Source organism: Rhinopithecus bieti, unplaced genomic scaffold (genome assembly GCF_001698545.2).
Source record: "Rhinopithecus bieti isolate Rb0 unplaced genomic scaffold, ASM169854v2 scaffold_980, whole genome shotgun sequence".
NCBI lineage: Eukaryota > Metazoa > Chordata > Mammalia > Primates > Cercopithecidae > Rhinopithecus > Rhinopithecus bieti.
The window spans coordinates 1,208,096-1,230,746 of record NW_016803338.1 but is presented as its reverse complement, the minus strand read 5'-3'; the positions used below and the strand labels follow the sequence as shown (position 1 = coordinate 1,230,746).

Sequence of the window (22,651 nt, the reverse complement as noted above, 5' to 3'; positions counted from 1 at the left end):
TCTTCCAACTTGCTTGAAAATTATTAGGAAGTTCTAATTGGTCCTCTATAAATTTGTGGGGTTTTTGTTTCATTAAAAAATATGGACTGGTTTTCTATCATCTGCATTGTTAAATACTTACTCTTCATATCATTTAAACCACAGAGCTATCTTTTTTTTTTTTTGAAATGGAGTCTCACTCTGTCACCCAGTCTGAAGTGCAGTGGCACGATCTTGGCTCACTGCAACCTCCACCTCCTGGGTTCAAGCGATTCTCCTGCCTCAGCCTCCTGAGTAACTGGGACTGCAGGCACGCACCACCATGCCCAGCTAATTTTTGTGTTTTTAATAGAGACGTGGTTTCACTATGTTGGCTAGGCTGGTCTTGAACTCCTGACCTCAGGTGATCCACCCACCTCTGCCTCCCAAAGTGTTGGGATTACAGGCGTGAGCCACTGTGCTTGGTTGCAAAACTATCTTAAAGAAGAAGATTTACATTCAGGGTTTTCAATTTAAGTAACATCCCCTTAAAACGTCATACTATGAGAAACAGGTTTTGTGATGTGAATATAGACATCAAAAGCTTCTTAGCTTTCATTATTTTGTTATAGTTTTAAACTCTTCCTAATATATTGAATAAAGAACTAAAATTCTTCAGGTGTTGGAACGAGATATAAAAAAGTAAGATAACACCTCGCTAGTATACAAATTTATTAAAGATAATTTCTTATTCATGACTGTACCTAGTGGGGTTCCTGGTTATAAACAATAAATATTTGTTGACTGACTTGATCAGAATATCAAAAGAGATATGAATATTTACTCCCTACTTGTAAAGCTTTAAGTGAATTGTGTTGTCAGGAAGAGGACTGCTAAGGTTCTATTCTACCTGAAACTCTGGGCTACTCTGTGAGATCTTTTTATCTATTTTTTAAATTTATTTTTTATTTAAAAACTTTTTTTTAGACAGTGTCTCACTTTGTCATCCAGGCTGGAGTACAGTGGCATGACCTCAGCTCACTGCAACCTCTCCCTCCCAGGTTAGAGTGATTTTCCTGCCTCAGCTTCCTGAGTAGCTGGGACTACAGGGATGCACAACCACGCCCAGCTAATTTGTTTGTATTTTTAATAGAGAAGGGGTTTTACCATGTTGGCCAGGCTGGTCTCAAACTCCTGACCTCAAATGATCCACCTGCCTCGGCCTCCCAAAATGCTAGGATTACAGGTGTGAACCACCGTGCCCAGTCCATGTTTTTATTGATGAGAAAGCAAGGAAAACAAAAAGAGATGGGGCCTACACCAGAAGAAGCATTGCAAGATGCATTATAGGGTAAAAGACCTGCTAAGCATAGGAAGAGCACATGTTTCCCTGAACAACCAGTTTCCTCAGGTATTTGGTGGAATTACTTCCCAAGTTTTGGAAGTTTATTTAATAGACCAAACAGATTCCAGGGAAAGTGTCATTTCTTTCCACAGAAGGAAAACGACAGATTCCTTTAAACGAGCAGTTCCTCAGCAAGTGCCCTAATGCAGATCTTAAGCCTCAAGAAATCTTGGTCTCAGTGAACATCCCCTACTCAAGGAAGGTGAGAACATCCCACCGTCAATTTCCCAGTTCCACCTGTGATGCTGTGGTTTGTTTATTCCAGCATATGGTGGAATAAGAAAAGGGTTAAGTGTTTATGGGGAGATAAAGGCTCAACTTCAGGAAGTGGTGTGAGATCATTATTTTAACACTTGTGAATGGTTGCGTTTTCATCGTATTACGCATGCCCCTATCATTCCTCAAATTAGGAGATTTTTTTTTTTAGATCAAATCTTACTCTGTTGCCCAGGCTGGAGTGCAGCGGCATGATCTTGGCTCACTGCAACCTCTGCCTCCCAGGTTCAAGTGATTCTCCTACGTCAGCCTCCTGAGTAGCTGGGATTACAGGTGCACACCACCATGCCCAGCTAATTTTTGTATTTTTAGTAGAGATGGGGTTTGGCCATGTTGGCCAGGCTGGTCTCAAACTCCTGACCTCAGGTGATCCATCCATCTCAGCCTCCCAAAATGCTGGGATTACAGGTGTGAGCCACCACTCCCAGCCTCATCTCTGCCTTTCTCGCTCTTTCTCCCCCTACCCCAAGCTCTAAAGTAACTTTCTAACAGGTTTTTGTCCCATAAGCCTTTCTCCCTAAATATGACATGAAGAGTATGCCTCTACCTATATCTTGGGGTTTGAAAAAAGCCTAAAAATACATTTGCAATAGAACTTAGTGGAGAAAACATGAGTCTTTGCATGAGATAGAATCAGGTTTGAATCCTGGTTTTAAGAACTGAACTAATTACTGAATCCTTCTGTGCCTTGGATTCCTCATCTATAAAATGGGAATAATCAAGCCTGCCTCAGAGGATGTATTAGTTTGCTAGGGCTACCATAACAAAGAACTACACACTGGGTGGCCTCAACAGCAGAGACTGATTTTTTGGAGATACGGGGGGCTACACATCTGATATCAGTGTGACACTCAACACACACATACTGTCCAGCACATAGGCGATGCTCAACACACACAGACTGCCTGGTGCATAGGTGACACTCAACACATACAGACTGCCTGGTGCGTAGGTGACACTCAACACATACAGACTGCCTGGTGCATAGGTGGTGCTCAGTGTTTCTACATGTGCCACTTAACTGTTTCTTTCAGTTGGAATTTGTGTCAGCCTTCCGACAAGCCCAGCGACAGGAGAATGCACTAGCAATAGTCAATTCAGGAATGAGAGTCTTTTTTGGAGAAGGGCATGGCATTATTAGAGAGTTATCCATCTCATATGGAGGCGTTGGTCCAGCCACCATCTGTGCCAAGAATTCCTGCCAGAAACTCATTGGAAGGTAAGGCATTAGAGGTAAGGGCTGCTCTAATACTTGTCCTTAGACTCCAAGTATTAAAGGAGCCCTTTTTGTGGTGAGATGTGATTATGAGAAGAAAGGTGTTCCATACCTTTCTATTTAATGCCTGGGAATTCCAATAAGATTTTGTTATTATTTCCATATGTCTTGATTTTAGTGAATTCTGAAGTGGGAATTATATACTCTGTGTGTGTGTGTGTGTGTGTGTGTGAGAGAGAGAGAGAGAGAGAGAGAGAGAGAGGGGCCCTCTCCCAACGGTGCCAATTTGTATTCTTTATTTTGGGAGAATAATTTGCCATGATGAAAAACCAATTATGTGAGTTTGTTCTATAATAAATTGTTAAAGGCATTTGATTTGCTTGGTTCTCTATCTGTCAAAGATGGGTGATCATACCTACCTCATAGGGCAGTTGAGAGGATTAAGTGAGTAAATACATATAGGGTGCTAAAAGCAGAACTTGGCATGCAATAAATGTCCTAGTGATATGAGGGTCAGTTACTCCTGGACTATGGATTTTATATGAGTTGTCATTTATTTTTCTGGATCATTGTGTGAGTTGGGTTCTACTAATGTTCCCCCTTTACAGGTGAGGACATGGTGAGACCCAGGCTAGGTATCTTGAGAGTGGTAGGCCAATTTGAATTCAGGCTGCCTGATCTAGAGCTTGTACTCTTATTTCCTGTATTAAACTGTGGCTATTTGTCTTACCCATTAGGTGAAGATGTGGGGTAATAAACCCTGTCAGGCTAGGAGTTTTTCTCTTTGGACTTTCCAGGCACTGGAATGAAGAAATGCTGGATACAGCTTGCAGGCTTGTTCTGGAGGAAATCTCCCTTTTGGGCTCAGCACCAGGTGGAAAGGTGGAGTTCAAGAGGACTCTCATCATCAGCTTCCTCTTCAAGTTCTACCTGGAAGTGTCACAGATTTTGAAAAAGATGGTAAACAGAACTGGTTACACATTAACTTCCTTGGTACTGGGAGCTATGACGACATCCAAAGTAGAGGCAATGACTCCCTACCAAATAGCTGTAGAATAAAACAGACAATCCACTTTAGAAACACATGTACTTGCTGAGCATCCCTCAGCCTGTCTGTGGGTGGAGATGAGTTTAGGGAAGAATTGCAAGTAGAGCCAAGAGTTGGGCAAGCTTGTATTTAACACCACTCAATAATTTTGCTTCTGACCGGTAGTTTTCCTAGATTATGTTCAGAAAACTTGCTAATGATTTAAATATGTTTTCCCTCCATAGGGCATTTCTTCCTCTTGAGATATTACCTTCACATTGAGGTTGACTTCATGTGTTTAGTGTTCTTTTCCAGATTCAGTTTCATTTCCCTAGCCTGTCAGGTGACAATGGCAGCCACTGCACAAGATGATTGTGAAATGTGTCATTGTGGGAAAATGGCTTCACATGGTCCCTAGTGCTTCAGAGGAAATCCATAGTATTAGTCATACTAATAGCAGTGACAGTCCATGCATTCTTTTGCTTGATCTCTCTTAGGGCAAACAATGAAAGCTACAAGATTGTTGGCTGTGGAGGACACAACTAAAAAATCAATCTCTGAATAAATCCATTAGACCCAAAGGACACTTGAGCCTCATTGGCCTCACAAATCCCATGCTATAACCAGCTAACCAAAATAGACTAGAAGCCAAGAATAGTCTTCCTGTGGTATAGTAGTTAGTACGGTCACTTTTAATAGGAGACACAGTCCTCTCTTATCCTTGCTTTTTAGGGTATCTTCTCATTGTAGGTGGCAGCAACTAGGAACCAGAAGGGTAGTATCACATTTTTAAGAATGAAAACTTGAAATCATAGATAAGTGACATATTGTCACCAGGTAACCAATTATAGACTCCTCCAATTTGTAGCAAACTAATATAATTTCTGGGTGACTCAAGTGATATAATTTAAAACTTTTGCCTTATAGTCTTATACCCCTCCTCTCTTTAAAAATAATAGCTTTTGTTGATTTTATTTAATTTTTTTTGAGAGAGGGTCTCACTCTGTCACCCACGTTGGAGTACAGTGGTGTGATATCATAGCACAGTGCAGCCTCAACTTCCTGGACTCAAGCAATCCTCCCACCTCAGCCTCCCAAGTAGCTGAGACCATAGTCATGCACCACCATGCCCAGCTAATTTCTTTATTTTTTTGTAAAGACAGGATCTTACTATGTTGCCCAAGCTGGTCTTGAACTTCTGGACTCAAGCAATCCTCCTGCCTTGGCCTCCCAAAATGCTGGAATTACAGGCATGAGCCATGGCACCTAGCTGGTTTTATTTTCTATTAAAATTATGTAAATTAGAAAAATAACCACCAGGTGTATTGTTGAAAGCCTTTCCCCCAATCCAGCTCTAGGCTGTACAATGTTCACAGTCTTGTGTAAAGAACCGAATGACTCACTTCCTTCAGTCCTGAGGAATATTCTTGCTGGGGACCAGAATCCTTCCTGCCGTGGGGCAGCAGCAGGGATGCAGCCTGTGTCCCCCTTTCTACACAGCTGGAAAGCAACATGGAACAGCTTTACGCTTATTTGCAATGGTGTACTTTGATGTTTTCCTGGCTTAAGTATTTTCTTCCTTTCCATTTTATTTGCTTAGTTTCTATCTTACTTTTGGATCAGTTTGTAAGTCCTCATATCATTTAGGAGAGTATATGAGAGAATCATAAGAAACATACAGCTGGTGGAAGCCAGTTACGTACCATATTCATCTGGCTATTCATAATATCAGGAAGTATGTATGCACCTTTCAGAGTATATGTCCATGAGTCAGGGAGCTGCTTGTATTTCTGGGGTTCTGAATAGGGCGAGTGCTTAATACATGTGAGACTTCAGAGTAGAGATGCTTGCTAAGACTCATGCTAGCCTCCCTTCCAAACTCATTCTGGTACATTCAAACCATTTAAAATATCTGCAATGGTTCTACTTTTCAGGACCCAGTTCACTATCCTAGCCTTGCAGACAAGTATGAAAGTGCTTTAGAAGATCTTCATTCCAAACATCACTACAGTACATTAAAGTACCAGGTGAGTGGTATTTTTGTTTTTCAAAATTCACAGTCTGGGCTATAGTGCTTTGACCTGGACATTCCCACTGTCTCTCCATGAAACTCAAGCTCTGTGAGTCCAAACTCCACTTCTGGTAAACTCATAGTCTCCTTTAGGGGTAATTAAAATTCCAAAATCAGTGAAGAATTGTGATTAAAGACAAATCTAGCAGTGGTAATATTAAAGAAGAATGTTGATTTGGTTCTTAAAGGTCACGTGCTTTGCACTGCGGCCTTGTACCACAGACACACATAAGCTGGCCACCTTGTCACGTGTTTCCTGCTCTGGGCACTGCAGGCATCAGAGTCCAATAAAGCCAGGCTCTTCAGCAGGGCCATGGGCTGCTTTGCTTTCATTTTCAGAGGAAAAGACACAGCCCCTGGAGGTTGATGAAAATGCAATAATGCTTTTAAGAAGAACTGCTGATTTGTTTAGCGTGAATGTGAAGATATTTCACTCCCTTAGTCCCTATTCTCCTAGTGATTTTTCTGTGAGTTACATTTTAGAATTGAGGCAAACGTAAGTACTAAGAGCTTTTTGTAAGCTCTCCTAATGAAGGCTGACTATTAGAAAACAGAATTCCTAACTCTCAAATGGCATTTTCTGCCACCTCATAAAAATATTGCCTGAAGTCACCCTGTTGGTAAAGTGGATACAATGTGGTGTGTTTTTCCTTGAAATTATTATCAGGAAACTTGACCTTGAGAGTTTTAATAAGTCAAGAACATGAAAAGGCTTTTAAAGCATTTGTTCACTGAATCTAATGTTGGATTTAGTTGTAAAAGCTTATAATATGTCATAATGAACACTGAAGTTGGTGTGTATTCCTTGAGGTTTTCGGTTCAATATGTTTAAAAGTTAAAATGCACCAAACTCCATTGAAAATGATCATTTTGAAAGTTAAAACAGCTGCCATCTCCCCTGGTGTTCTTTTCAAATATGATAGTTGAACCCTTTGGCTTATAAATACCCTAATATTTCTTAAACAATGGAATAAATTTCAGAAAGAAGCAACAGCAAATTAGTAGATATCGAAATCATCCAAAGAAAAAGGAAAATTTTCACATAGTGCATGATCTTGAATGAGAGTTTATCATTGATTGCAAAACAAAGTTTTAGATACAAAGTGTCTGCCAGATAGGTGAGTTTTGCTTTTGTTTTGCCCGTGGTTTTTCACACACACATACAAATATCCGCATTGCTAGAGCAACGTCAGCACTCACGAAGAGCATTTTCCCCTAAATCAGTTGATTTGTTTTGAAAGCATTTTGACACAGCTTCAAAAGATCACCAGTTTGAGGTGGCAACATTCTTCCTTCCAGAGTATCTTTAGCCAAATACTAAGCGGAAGCAGGTAATGGAGGACAGCCTCTTTTACCAGTAGATTTATCATGACTGACTGCAAAAAAAAAAAGAAAGAAAGAAAGAAAGAAAAGTATGATATCTTTGACTATAGGACAAAGACATTTTTGGAATTTTTCCTCAGTTTTTTGGCAGGCCTCATACAACATGGTTTCAAAAGACTTCTTTTCAATGTGATGAAGTGTTCCGTTGGTTACAGTGAAACGTGTTACGTCAGTTAACTCCCAGACCCATTACAGATACCTATGAATGTCTTTCCTTAATGTCTGAGCTTGTGAAGTATCTGGAAGTTTGCTTTTCAGGATGAAAAAAGTTCTTAGGGTTTTAAAAAGAACATGTGAGTGATTTTTTTCACTCAAATGTGGTTCAGGTTGAAAGCCCAAGCAGCATCACAGCTCAGCACTTTGGGGGATATTTTGCCAAGGAAGTCAATTCCTACCATCTGCAACATATGAAAAACCACACCTGGTAGAACCTCATTGTTGGTTTTTCCTTTTCGTCACTATCTCAGCTCCTCAAAACAGAGGAGGAAGAGGAGAACTGAGGGGAGTCCTTTGCCATGAGGACAGGGCAGTGTGAGCTACGTCAAAGGGCTGGAGTGTTGGGACTGCCTCCAATCTGTGCTCATGCCTGAACCCCAATAAGTAAACTTTTCTCTAGTTTTCCCTAGTCCCCTACATTCGTGGCCTAATATCTACCTTTATTTAATGGAGCCCTGGGCCAAGGCCTAAATTATTTTTCTTGGTAGTCTCCTGCTTTCTAGCTTATAAAGTCAGGATGACTCAACAATAACCGAAAATGAAAAAACAAAAACTTAGGCAATACTCTGTTTTTTGTGCCCTGTATTATACTAACTACAAAATTGAAGTTTACATTTAAGTAAAAGAAATACGAAATTAGAACAATAAATGCTTATCAACAGTGTTTATTTTGCAGCAAGATGGTAAATTTTATATAAAATAGGAATAAGTGCATCCTACACACATGTCTTATACCTAGTTAATTGTAGAAATTACACTACTTTCTGTGCATAGTTGTCAGCCACAATTTGGTTGACATTTTACTTCTTGTCATTATGAAATGACAATATTTCATTGCTTATGAAAGCAGTATTTTTTTTCTTTTCAAATCAATGTTGAACATGTTCTGAAATAACACATGCCACTCTGCTGTTCTCTCCTGATATTCCAGCCCTGCCACCTGCCTGGAGAATCTCTGATCTCTATCTCTACCCAGAGCTTTATTTTTTTGAGGCCCTTAAGTAGTTGGGTAGTGAGTGGGGAGCACTCTTCTCGAGTTCCTGGATCTGTAGAGGGCACTGGAGAACTGTACATTTCACAGCTGTCTTAAGTAAAGCTCTCATTATAACCAGAGCTCTCCTCCATTTGTGGGATTAGATGAATTAAATCCAAATGTTCAGAAAGGAAAGCAAAACATCTACATGAAAAGGAAATGTGTTAATCAGGGGAATCCAGACAGCTTCTCTTCAGTTCCATAGAGCAAGAAGCTTGGAGCACTTTTATTGGACCAGGGCGGACTTTGAAATAGGAAAACCTGCAGTGAAGAGTGAAATGAAATGCCATTTTAGATGGATTCAAGTATCTAACTTATTGTTCATATGTACTGAATAGGCTTTCTCAAACTGCACATTCGGTAATCAAATAAAAGAATTTAGCTTTTCTCCTCGCTCAGATGCCTTAAAGGACACTATGTTGGAAATAGGCCTGTTTCTTCTTTTTTCTCCCAGTAAAGATTTTTAACCAGTATGTGTTGGCGACTTGTTTTCTCTTCCCTCCGGCCATATGATGTGTAGGCTCATCTCAAAGGAAGGTCCAGGGCATTGTAAGGCTCATCTCAAAGGAAGAGCAAGTGCTCAGGGTGATCCTGTGAATTGCAGGATGGGAAAGGGAGGCGTCCATAGCTTTTCCCTGACTGCAACCTGGCCAACATGACTGCCTGCCCCTCACCCCCAGGTCTTCCAGAGAAAGCCTCTGGGAGTCTGGCCTCAGTCCCACTACCAAGTGCAATGTGGACACAGTGAGTTACAGATTGGGGTACCCGCCAGGGCCACTCCTCAGCCACAGCCTTCACCCTGGCCTTATGCCTCTTCACTCGTTCTCCTTCTTTCTTCATACCTTCAATTCTTTTCACAATACACACCCAAGTGGAAAAGCCAGAAACTCCCATATTTGAAATACCAGGGCGGACATTGTGCTGATTAATCTCTGCTTTGGTTAATGAAACACATTTAAGGTATTTACAGAGCCACCAGCAAGACATTCTGCTCCATGGGGCTTTAAGAAAGAGCCACATTTGTGAATCATTCCTCCAACTGCAGGTCCCTTTGGCTTCATTCTCTACCAGGATTGTCTAAGTTAAGAGTTTTGCCAATTGTTTCTTACATTGCCTCACTCAAAATAGAAAAAAAGAAGGCTACTCTGGTTGAAGTAATAACCTCAGTATTTTCTATAAACATAGTCACGATATCACCATACTCTTCTGTAAAATATTATATGTGTCATGCTTATATAGAAACAGTAAGGTCATTTTGATAATAAAATTTAAAGAGATACATAAGCATTAGCAAGAGGACATAATTTTATATTATCAAGAAGAAAGATTTAAATTTGTTTACTTATGCAAATGGAATTTCCATTAGAGATGTTTGGGGTCTACATTCAAAAAAGGTGAAAAATAAGAACAACATCAGGGATCGACATACCAGTTGGCTTATTGAATTACTGTAGTAGGTTTATTGTCTTGGTGTTATTAATAGTGACTTTTTTCTTTTTTTTATGGAGTCTCACTCTCTCTCCCAGGCTGGAGTACAGTGCTGTGATCTTGGCTCACTGCAACCTCCACCTCCCAGGTTCCAGCGATTCTGCAGCCTCAGCCTCCTGAGTAGCTGGGATTACAGGCATGCGCCACCATACCTGGCAATTTTTTTTTATTATTTTATTTTTGTATTTTTAGTAGAGATGGGGTTTCACCATGTTGGCCAGGCTTGTCTCGAACTCCTGACCTCAAGTGATCTGCCCACCTTAGCCTCCCAAATTGCTGGGATTATAGGCATGAGCCACTGTGCCCAGCCCAATAGTGATTTTTCATACGCAATAGTATTCTGGTTTGAGTGTAAATTGTATAGCTACCTTCTTATGGGAGATATGCATAATAATAATTCCTACTTTCTCTATAGAAATGTAAAAGTATATTTTGGTTATTTATTAAGCAGCATATAGGCCCAAAGCAGCATCCTGAAGACCCAATTGGCCACCCCATCATGCATCTGTCTGGTGTGAAGCATGCCACGGGGGAGGCCATCTACTGTGATGATATGCCTCCGGTGGACCAGGAACTTTTCTTGACTTTTGTGACTAGTTCAAGAGCTCATGCTAAGATTGTGTAAGTGATAAAGTTCTTACCCAGTGGGCGTAAATGAATGTCTTTTCATCTAAGTCACATTAGTGAAAAGTAATGGTGTGAAGAAATAGGCTATTTGTTGGTGATATCCAATGCAGACCAGAGGTGAAATGGGATCGAAATGTAGGATTTACTACAACTTCATTGTCCCAAGAATTTTTTCTCAATTGTCTGGCAGAGACTGTTGGACAGTTCTTACCTCTCTCATATCTTATTCTCCAAGTAACCATGTTCTCAGCCTCTATGGCCACGCTCAGGAGCTCTGCTGTGTATATCACCTAGGTCTATTGATCTGTCAGAAGCTCTCAGCATGCCCGGTGTGGTGGACATCATGACAGCAGAACATCTTAGTGACGTCAACTCCTTCTGCTTTTTCACCGAAGCTGAGGAATTTCTGGCGACAGATAAGGTACTGCATTTTTGCTTTCTATTTGAAAATAACTTTCTCAGTTAATGGTGCTTCATATTTTCTTAAAGATATCATCTAATTTGGTACACCATGAAAGACTCCAGTGTTCTTAGAATGCTTATTATAAAGGTATATTCTAATATTGAATGAATTCAAATATGTTCATTTTCCATGTAAGTGAAGACATTAACTAGTTATGTCAAAGATTATTTGGTATTTTACATTTTCTAATAGTGAGATGGCCTGCTGCTAATGGTATAAATGGATAAATGAAGATGGATTAATGATAACTTTTATATGGAAATCCCTTTCCTGAGAACTCCTTATTATTGTCCCAGTCTCAGTGTGGTCAAAGTTCAACTACAAGCTCAAGTGGTATCTACACCATGAAGCCTTTTTTCTCATTCTTCAATCCAGAAGTAGTGTTTGTTTTCTCTCTCTCTCTCTCAATCTCTCTCTCTCTGTCTCTCTCTCAACTTATTCTGATTCATTCATATTTCCGTGTGTTAAATGGGTTTTTTATTTTTTATTTTATTTTATTTTATTTTAAATGGAGTTTCTCTTTGTCACCCAGGCTGGAGTGCAGTGGCATGATCTCGGTTCACTGCAACATCCACCTCCTGGGTTCAAGCAATTCTCCTGCCTCAGCTTCCTGAGTAGCTGGGATTACAGGCACGCACCACCATGCCCGGCTAATTTTTGTATTTTTAGGAGAGAGGATTTTTGCCATGTTGGCCAGGCTGGTCTTGAACTCCTTACCTCAGGTGATCTGCCCGCCTCGGCCTCCCAAAGTGCTGGGATTACAGGCATGAGCCACCACACCGGGCCTAAATGGGCTTTTTAAAAGTGAGCATCTATGATGTCTGGTCATCATAGTTGAACCACATATGTATGATCTCTACTCTCATGGAGCTTAAAGTCTAGAGAAGAAAATGAAGTGACCTTTAATGTACTTTCTACCTTGTGTTAAGCTTGTTTATTTTGATGTCTTTTATATTTCCTCTATCTAGTATAAATTCCTTGAGTGAGGACCCATGTCTGATTCATCTGTGTATCCCACACACTGCTTCACACATTGCAGGGTGAATGAGTGGAGGTATAGTGATAACATTGTTGCCTTGTGAAAATTACAAATGATTAAAACTTTGGCTACAGCAAGGACAGCAGTCAGCAGGTTTTCGGCATAACTCAGACTGCTCAGTTCAGTGTTTACCCAAAAGGGCTTCATAATTTGAAACAGTCCCTTCCTCTGGCTCTCCCTGGAAGATACTTCCTGGAAGATATTGTCTGTAGAAATGAAAGCTTGATGACTGAGAGTTTGAACTCAAGGTTGAAATTCCCCCAAAGCAGGGCTGTGTAGCACTGGCAGAGACGGTGAGAATTTAAGCCCTTTGCATAAATGTTTACTAAACAAGTGAAACTGATCTTGGCTGCATGATAGTGTCTGCTCTCTGAGATGTGCTTATGAAGATTATAAGCATCTCAGGGGCCACATCTATGTGCCAGGTCACAGAAGCCAAATCAGGAGACTTTGGAGTGCCATTGTGAATGATTGCTTTTGTTGGTTTAATGCTTTTTAAAACATTCATTTATGACACTTAATGGCTTTTAAAAATGTTTTCATTGTAGAAATTGTAAGCATACACAAAAATGGGAAAGTACTGTACAATGAACCCCATAGATCCATCACCCAGCTTCAAGAGTTATCAACATGTTGCCATTCTTGTTTCATTTTTCTCTCCTTCACTGCCCCCCTCCAACGAACACACTTTTTTTGTGTGTTCTTGCTAGATTTAATGTTTTTAATACCTTTTTTTTCTGATGACAAAACTACTTTATGTTCATTGTGGAAAAGACAGAGTAGTTTAAAGTCGATTTTTAAAATGAGTGATTACATTGAAATTGTGAATCACAGCATAAGGTAGGAGAGAGAACTCAGTAGTCACGGTGACTTCTTCCAGTCCAGACTGATTTTACCTTTCTCAAGGCTTAAGGTTTCTTTTCCCCATCTAAATTTCTGCTCTGGTCCCTGTGTGAACTCCTGAGTCCAGCTACCCCACCTGCAGGTGAATAATCCCCAGGAAGGGGATGCTGTCTGCTTGGTTGCATCTTGGCTAGGATGCCTTTTCATGAAAAGACAGTTTGTGAGGAGAGATGTGCTCACCAACAGGCTTCTGTTATCTCAGGGGACTCCCCTTCCCAGGTCACCTCCTTTTTCTCTCTGGTTGAGATGAGCTGTGACTTCCTGGTCTCCCTGTCCATGAAGGCAGAGGTTGCGTCTCTCAGAACAGCTCTGATTGTCATGTGACAGCCACACGTCAAGCCATGGGACAGGCTGGCCTTCACACAGCCTCATAGGCTTGGCCTGGAGCCTGAGCCTCCTGTCCTCAAGACAGCATGACTCCTGCTCCTCTGATACAGCACAAGGATCTAAACTTCCCCCAGTGCCTGGGGTCAGGAGGCCAGCTGCGGTTATAGTCATGGACAGATGTGGAGGGGTCACATCTAGCCCTAACCCTCATGTGATCTAGTACTAGGAGAGAGGAAGAAAATAAATAAAAGAGAGGACCTGATGCCTGCCCTCCTTGACAACAAAGGTCTTTCTGTGTTGTAGGTGTTCTGTGTGGGTCAGCTTGTCTGTGCCGTGCTTGCTGATTCTGAGGTTCAGGCAAAGCGAGCTGCTAAGCAAGTGAAGATTGTCTATCAAGATTTGGAGCCACTGATCCTAACAATCGAGGTAATGAGTTCCATGGTGGTGCCAGTTGGGAGCCAGAACAAGTATCGGTTAAAATGCTTTTGGCTACTGTAACAGGAAAATGTGGCTCAAAGTGGCCTCCAAAATACAGGGACTTTGTTAACCTCTAAACAGTCTCAGTATTAACAACTTCCCCAAGGACACGGCTTCTTTCTGCTGCTCCTCTCTGCTGCCCACAATAGAGGTTCGATTCCTGTGGTCACACAGATGGCCGCCAGGACAACCTGGACTTCCTCCTTCATGTTCAAGGAGTAAGAGGAACCCTATTGCCCCAGCATTCCAAGCACAAATCCTGAGATCCAGCCTCATTAAGCCATTTAGGTGACATATCCATCTCTGAATTAATGACTGGCAGGGGAATGGAGGAGCTGTTGGTTACTTCTAGGGGTCGGAGTTGGGGCCAGATTTCTCTGAAGTAAGTGGGCTACATAGGGGAGTGTAGGAAACTGAAACAAATCTGAGCCCTGTTGGGAAAGGGGAAGGGGAGAGGATGCTGGATGGGAACCAGTGATGTCCAGGAAAGTGGATCCACTCTGTGACTTTGTACCCACCTTCACCCAGGCACACAGTGAGGACCAACAGGATGTTCCATGAAGTGAGTGTCAGAGACACGATTTTTAGATTTTTCAAGAGATAAATCGTATAATGCCTACAGGTATTTTGGCAACTTAAACAAACTGGAGAATTGCATTTTCTCTTCTGATGTTTAGAGAGGAGTTGAAAATTTATAAAGGCTGTAAGACTCATCTCCATGAAATGATAGGGTGTTCTGCGTGCATTCCATTGGTTCTTATAACTTCCTGAATGATGAAAGAGTGAACACTGGGGAGGCAGTGTAAATAGATGAGACTCAGTCCATACAGGCTGCATGTGCTCTGGGACACAATATTAGCTTCACAGCATAATGAACACGTTGTTCTCTGGGTGACCAGCATGGCCTAAGGCAGAATTGAGGAAGCGACCTGGGCACGATGAGTGTCTCCAGGAGAACTGGGTGTTGGGGGTGTTTCCTGCCATGCTGCTTGATGCTTAGGAACATGGAGTTTGTCTCTGGGAATTTTTCTTACATTTTCAAATAAAATAAAATCATGTCAAAAGACAAAATGTAGAAGTTTAATTGGAGTCAAAGTGTGATTAGGCCTCCCAAATTTTCCTGGCCAGTTTCAAATTCAAACATTCTGTTCCCTTCTCAGGCCCTTTTCATTTACGTGTTGCCTGCTGCTCTTGCTTCCTATATTCCATCCCCCGAAGTTTTGCTGGAGAGTTAGAATTACTTATTAGAAATTATTTACATAATACTTCATCAATGTTTTGTGTATAAATCTTTGCCCAATATCAGGGGCTAAATATCTACTCTTCACTCCCCCTACCTTCCAGTCCAATAAAAGCCCATATAAGCAAATATAATAGATGCCACTCCCCCTGCCCTCATCACTTCAACCAGTAGACTCGTGATTGTCTGCCAGAGAATCCCAACATCAGATTCAAGCTTTGGCTTTGTGGAAAAGAGTTGCCTTACATTGTGTTCAGAGATTAAGCTCTCAAAGTTTCATCAACTGGATCAGAGTGAATGTAATCAAAGTTTAGAGGAGGGAAATATGCCCTCTCCCTATTCATTACAGTTCTTTTATCACTTTCCTGACTAAGAAAAATTCAGAAAATTGGCTCAAAGTTACTCAAAGAGCAACCAGCCAGTAAAGCTGAAAAGATTAAGCTTTTAAAATAGGATTTATAAAAAAACCTAGCTTTTTTTCAACCTGGAATCTCTTTAATCTTGGATTAATAAGAAAAGCACATGAACTGATTCCAATAGGAAGTGTGTTATCAATCAAAAAAGAACAAAACCAAATTTATCTCTGTCACTATCACAAAGGTTTAATCTGGCTCATGCTTTTCGAGTTTTTAGTAGATTGAATGGGGAAATGATCAAAACCCTTGAATCAAGGGGTAAGGATGATGACCATAATGGAAAAAAATGTGTTCCCTACTGGAATCTGTCATGAATAATAATCATCAACAACAACATGATCATAGCTAGGACCTATACAGAGCTCACTACGTGGTTGACATGGTTCTAGGTCAGTTTCACACATTAACTTACTAAATGCCCACAAAAATCCTATGAGGTAAAAACAATTTTCATCCCCATTCTGATGGGGAAACTGAAAGACAGGATTACCCAAGGTTACATAGCTAGTCAGTAACAAAAGCAATCAACAAATACTCTGTCAAAGAAGCTGGGCCCCACCGGTGCTATAAACACACCAACCTAGTGTTTGAATGGGGGAAATGGCCGAATCACAATAGCATATCCCTCTAAGGGGTGTTGTCTAGACACTTACTGGTGGCCAGAAGGAAACAGAGATAAGAGAATCCCCAACTACCAACAGAGTGGAATTTCATGGATGGATAATAACCCACAGTGGATAATGCCAGCAGGAGCTGGCACACCACATTTGCCAGTGGACACATGGATTACTGCAAGATAAATTCTCAGAGATAGCTAAAAACCAACCTGTGTTACTGTAAATACATCTCTCGTTATGTGTACTGCTGTAGCCCTTTACTGGGCACCCAGGGAGAGCCAATAGGAGCCAGTGTATAAATGGATTTGTACACCCAGCACCCAGACAGGGCGTGTCTGAAATCTTACTTCAGAGCTAGAGGTCCCAGGTGCTCTACTGCCCCGTGCAAATGAAATGCTCATCCCCACAAAGAAGGAATGTGGGGCTGGCAGGCAGAGCCACGATGATCCCAATCACTAGAGTCTCTTCAACTACCAATTGTTGAGTGCTTCCTATATGCCATATAAGCTCTTCACATGTCTTATTTCATTTTATCTTCACCAACCACGATCCTATTGGAGCTATATGCACACCTGTTACTTCCGTTTTACAGACGATGATAAGAGAGGTGAAGTGACAGGCCCACAGTCAAAGCCAGTAAATGGAAAAAATGTGTGCAATGCTGTCTGGGTCCAGAGCCTAGGCTCTGAAGCCCTATGCTATATAGCCTTGGCTACATGAAATTGCTTTTGATGTGAAGACAATAATCTGCCTGGAAAATACTAGTTTCATTTTGGGATCACTTAGATGCCAGTTTTTTTCTGTGCATATTATTTCTTCAGACTCCGTGGGCACATTTACATTTCTTCATGGGGAGTCTCTCTGCGGTTGGATTCTTAGCTTGGCTCACCAGGGTCGTGGTGAAAGTGCACGGGACCACAAGGTGAAGGGAGAAACAGCTTCTGCTCAGAGGATGTGCAGTGGGGTGTGCCTGCCGCCCTAGGTCTTGCCCAAGCTGCCTCACTCTTCTGTTTTCTTTCTAGGAAGCTATACAACACAACTCATTCTTCGAGCCAGAAAGGAAACTGGAATATGGAAATGTTGATGAAGCATTTAAAGTGGTTGATCAAATTCTTGAAGGTAAAAAAGTAATATAAGGGTAAGCGACCCTGGAAGCCTTCTAAGCATGTCAGTTTAATGCTTCCTTTGCCTTCTGGAAATCATCTGGTAGCCTAGGAGGGTTTTGCTCCTCAGGATCAGGTGCAACAGGCACCTCATTCACAAATGCGTTTCCCTCTGTCTCTGTGGTAGGCGAGGAGCCAATGGGGAGGCAAAACAGGAGGCAAGACCCTGCCCCTGTGCCCAATCCCCCTTCCCTCATCAAGGCTCCGGTTGTTAGAGATGTCATTTCCTTTCCTGTTCACAACCACCCTGCAAGACAGTATTATTATCTCAATCTTATAGGCTGGAAAATGGAGGCTCAGAGTAATTATGGAGTGTGACCAAGGTCACACCACAGCTACTAAATGACAGAGTCGGCCATTGAATTGATAGGCTTTATTAAGATATCCAAAACCCACGTTTGTTCTTCATCCTTTCTCTCATTGATTCTCTCTCTCTTCCTTTCTTCCTTCTCTGCTTTTTCTTCCCTTCCTCTCCCCTTCCCTTTCTCCTTTCTTTCTTCCAGACTTCTTTCCTGCATGTATGTATGTAATTAAAATTAAATTTGCCTCTTAGAAAATAGTTAATTATAACTTTCCAGTACAATTCCTTAACTTTTGGCTTTGAAATATTTTTAAATTTACATAAAAGTTGCAGAAACATTAAAGAAACTCCCAAATATTTCTCACTCAGATTACCCAGTGATACACACACACACACACACAGACACACACACACACCCACACACACTTCTCACACTTCTGAGCCATTTGAGAGTAAATTGTAAACATGATGTATGTCTGTTTACCCCTAAATAGTCAGTGTTTGTTTCCTAAAAACAGGATGTTGTCTAACATAAACATAGTTATCAAAATCAGAATATTAACACATATACTATTAATCTACACACCTTATTGAAATTTCACCAGTTGTCTCAATAATGTCCTTTATAGCAGAAAAAACAAGTTCATCATAAGTCTTAAATAACCCGTGCTTTCCCCACTACATTCTGCTGTCATTGCTGCTGTGAAAGCTGTCCTAATGCCTGCCTCACAAGATCTCTGATTTACGCAGACATGCTACTGGATGGTTATGGGCAGTCTGTGTCACATCTCAGAGCAGAGAAATCACCTTGCATTGTCTGTCTTTAAGTGAATTTCCAGGACATTGGCCTCTAGTGCATGTTAAAAACTCCCATCTTCTGGGCTGGTCACAGTGACTCACGCCTATAATCCCAGCACTTTGGAAGGCCAAAGTGAGTGGATCACTTGAGGCCAGGAATTCGAGACCAGCCTGGCCAAAATGGCGAAAACCCCTCTCTACTAAAAATACAAAAATTCTGGGTGTGGTGGTGGGTGCCTGTAATCGCAGCTACTCAGGAAACTGAGGCCCAAGAATTGCTTGAACCCCGGACGCGGAGGTTGCAGTGAGCCGAGATTGCACCACTGTACTCTGGCCTGAGTGACAGAAGGAGACTCCATCTCAAACAAACAAACATAACTCCCATCTTCTTAATTTTTCTCTCCAACCTTGATCACAAGAATAGGAAGAGTCCTAAGACACATCCCATCCTGAGTGCACAGCCAGAGCTGTGTAATATGTCACCAGTCAGCCCAGCTTCTTGAGCTCCAAGCCCATCATGTCTCAACTCTATGGGTGTGTTAAACGTGAAGCGTGTTCGGAGCTCACTGGAAATGTCACCTGGAAGCTGTAGGAAAGATACCTGGAACTGTCACCTACCAGTTTTCCTTGGCATTGTGTCTTATTAGCTGTGTGACCTGGCAGGGCACTTCTCAGGGCTCAGTCTTCCTGTTTTAATATTATGTGGATAAAGTAAAAACAAGTTCAAACATGAATTATAAAGATTGTAAGAGATAATCACGTGTTCTTGGCATATAGTAACAAATCAATAATTGTGAGCAATGATTATTAGATTCAGATGATTTTGTTCTCCTGAAGAGGTTGTCTATTAGTGAGATACGTTGGCAGGTGTTCATTTATCAAACCCAGTGTTTCCAAGATTTTCTCCTTATAGAAATCACTGAGGATATTTATGAGACCTAGAGATTCCTGTGCCCTTTTTTAGAATTGTAGAGGATCCAAAACAGCCCAGGAATCAGTCTTAACAAGTTTTCCAGGTAATTCTTAGGGCTAGTAAAATGTGGAAAACACTGGAAAGGTAAGTTTGATTTATGGGAATGAAGAGAAAAGGAGGGTACATTTCTATCATGGAGGGTTCCTGGCATGAGCATGTCAGAAATATCAATATTTAGGGGGGTTCCTTGTCTCATGTTTGTTTTTTGACATAATGAGTATTTGTGCAAGAATTCTATTGTTGTATTTTTCCTTGACATCTTCTTTAATTATCTAATTCAATTAGGCGATTGATTTAGTCTGCCTCTTACTTTAATTTTGTTATTGTTGCATACCCCATTGATAAGTATAAAATAATATGGGAATATTAAAAAGGACGTTTATACTACTTTTCAGTATAAATGCCAGGTGCAGTGGCTCACGCCTATAATCCCAGAACTTTGGGAGGCCAAGGCAGAACATTTGAGGTCTGAAAGAAAGAAAAAGAAAAAGGAAGCTGGGTGTGGTGGCTCACGCCTGTAATCCCAACACTTTGTGAGGCTGAAGCAAGCAGACTGCTTGAGGCCAGGAGTTTGAGATCAGCCCAGTCAATGTAGCAAGACTCCTTCTATTTAAAAAAAAAAAAAAAAAAAAAAAAAGGAAGCCGAGAGCGGTGGCTCGTGCCTGTAATTCCAGAACTTTGTGAGACTGAAGCAGGCAGATTGCTTGAGGTCAGGAGTTTGAGATCAGCCTGGCAATATGGCAAAACTCTGTCTCCAATAAAAATACAAAAATGAGCCAGGTGTGGTGGCAAACACCTGTAATCCCAGCTACTCAGAAGGCTGAGGCACCAGAATGGCTTGAACCCTGGAGGCAGAGATTGCAGTGAGATGAGATCACGCCACTACACTCCAGCCTGAGCAACAGTGTGAGACTGTCAAAGAAAAAAGAAAAGATAGAAAGAGAGAGAGAGAGAGAAGGAGGGAAGGAGAAAGAAAAGGAAAGACAAGGGAAGGGAAAGACGAGGGAAGGCAAAAGAAAACCAGTTTTCATCCTTTTGACTCACTATTTGAGTCTAGTTTTTCCTTTGTCTGCTATCGTCATTTGGATTATGAGTTTGTGATTACTTATTTCAATGAGAAGTAATTAGAATTAATTATCATAGCAACACTTTATCTGTCTTCTAAGAAAATAAGTGTCCCACACTAGGGTCTGTAGGAGTGGGGGTAAGGGAAGGGAGAGCATCAGGAAGAATAGTTAGTGGCTGCTAGGTTTAATACCTAAGTGATGTGTTCATCTGTGCAGTAAACCATCATGGCACACATTTACCTATGAAGCAAACCTGCACATCCTGCACATGTACCCCAGAACTTAAAAGTTGAAGGAAAAAAAGAAAGAAAATAGGTGTTTCACGGAAAAAAAAATATTTAAAAGCTAAAATACATGGAGCATTACATCAGGTCTTAGAATGTGTTCTTGGAGGGAGTACTATTATTGTTTGCACTTACCTGCTGCAAAGATACATTTCAGCTCTATCTAATCCCAGTGTCATAGCACTGGAGGATGCTAAAGATTACCATTTTCAAATGAGCCAGCTGAGGCTAGAGAGGCTATCTGATTGACCAGGATCAAATCTAAGAGTTTTCCCAATTCCAAAGTTAGTATTCTTTCCTCTACATTATCCTGCTTCTTATTTATCTCATTAAAATTCTGTTAACTGGGATGTGCTTTATACTGAAGAGCACAGAGGACAATCTGTATAGAAGGATTTGCAAGAGACTCAGGGAGCCCTGAACCTGAGACAATTTTCCCCACAACCTGCTCTGCTGGGCATGGTACAAATAGATACATTCACATCTTAGTAAATTTGGGACTTTAAGGGCCTCTTATTAAAATGTAAATATGCCTGGAGGAATCACTCCTAAACCCATACTGGGATAACATTTTATCTCAGGGATTAGTTGATCAAATTGGTTTCCAACCTAGAGAGTTGAGAGCAATACCCTAAGGTGAAGAGGGGACGCCATGATGGGGGCTGTTGTGGTAGGCAGGACAATATAACAGGTTTCTAAAACTTTGCCTGCTTTACAGATTTAAACAGGTACAGCTCTAATTGTTTTAGCTCTGTATATTTTAAATAAAGTGAATACCTAACAAAATAAATTCTGATGGATAGGCAGAATCAATAATACTGCAAACTTGAATTTGAGCCTAGTGACAATGACATGGGTCTTTAGACAATTTGATAAAAGCTTAAATTGAAGTGAAGATCCGAACTTGTGAAATTTTAATGTTTATATTTTGTAAGTGAAGCAGAATCTATTCATTTTCTGCGCTCTTTTTTAAACTCAGATTTTGATAAGATAGGAAGTCCAGATTACAATTGAAAACATTTCATTGGGAATCCTCAAACAATTTGCAAATCACTATTACTGAGTAAATTTTTAATTTTTAAAAGTTCTGCCTTCCATTAACATGATGGCCAGTAATAATTGTATTCTGTTTGTTCCCTCTGCTTTTTATTCTTTTCCCCACCTTCCCGTGGGTTGCCTGAATATTTGCTTAGAATTTCATTTTGATTAATCTATAGTATTTTTTAGTATCTCTCCTTGTACAATTTTTTTTAGTGGTAGCTCTAGATAGTTTACACACACATATACACATGCATATATATAATAAAATTTATATGCATATAAAATATTTACATATATGAAATATCACAGTCTGGTTTCAACATTTTACAAGTTGAAGTGTAGAAGTTTTACCTCCCTTTACATCCCTCTCCTTTTTATAATATAATAATTCTATTTATTTATTCTACATACATTTATAATCACATGAAATAATGTTATAATTTTGCTTCAAACACAATTTAGGAAACCCAAGAGGAGAAAGGAAGTCTATTGTATTTACTGGTATTTTTATTCTTTCTGTTGTTCTTTCTTCCTTCCTGATATTTTAACATTTCTTCATTTAAAAAAAAAAAATCCCTTTCTGTCTGTTTTAAAAACTTCCCTCAGCCATTATTACAGGGTAAATCCGTTTAAAACAAATTCTTAGTTTTCCTTCATCTGAAAATGTCTTGATTTCCCTTTCATTGTTGAAAGATATTTTTGCTGGATATAGAACTCTGAGTTGACAGGTATTTTCACACTAGAAAAATTTTTATCACTTCTTCTGGCCTCCATGCTTCCTGAAGAGAAATCTGCTATCTTTAAAAGTGCTTTTCTTCTTCCTTTTTTTTTTTTTTTTTTTT

General features: G+C 40.6%; 1 protein-coding gene across 2 annotated transcripts in view; it reads left to right on the top strand.

Annotated features, from left to right (window-relative positions):
• The window catches only part of LOC108532294 (aldehyde oxidase 1), a 91,964-nt gene that overhangs the window by 25,801 nt on the left and 43,512 nt on the right, over positions 1 to 22,651 (top strand). The window contains exons 13-20 of one of the 2 annotated variants that reach the window (XM_017876256.1): positions 1,456 to 1,565; positions 2,674 to 2,858; positions 3,653 to 3,815; positions 5,817 to 5,909; positions 10,525 to 10,694; positions 10,995 to 11,121; positions 13,736 to 13,858; positions 17,205 to 17,301. In XM_017876256.1, coding sequence (XP_017731745.1) covers positions 1,456 to 1,565; positions 2,674 to 2,858; positions 3,653 to 3,815; positions 5,817 to 5,909; positions 10,525 to 10,694; positions 10,995 to 11,121; positions 13,736 to 13,858; positions 17,205 to 17,301 — 1,068 coding nt within the window. Of the gene's footprint in view, positions 1 to 1,455; positions 1,566 to 2,673; positions 2,859 to 3,652; positions 3,816 to 5,816; positions 5,910 to 10,521; positions 10,695 to 10,994; positions 11,122 to 13,735; positions 13,859 to 17,204; positions 17,302 to 22,651 lie in introns of both variants that reach the window. The other variant, XM_017876246.1, reaches the window with a different exon arrangement.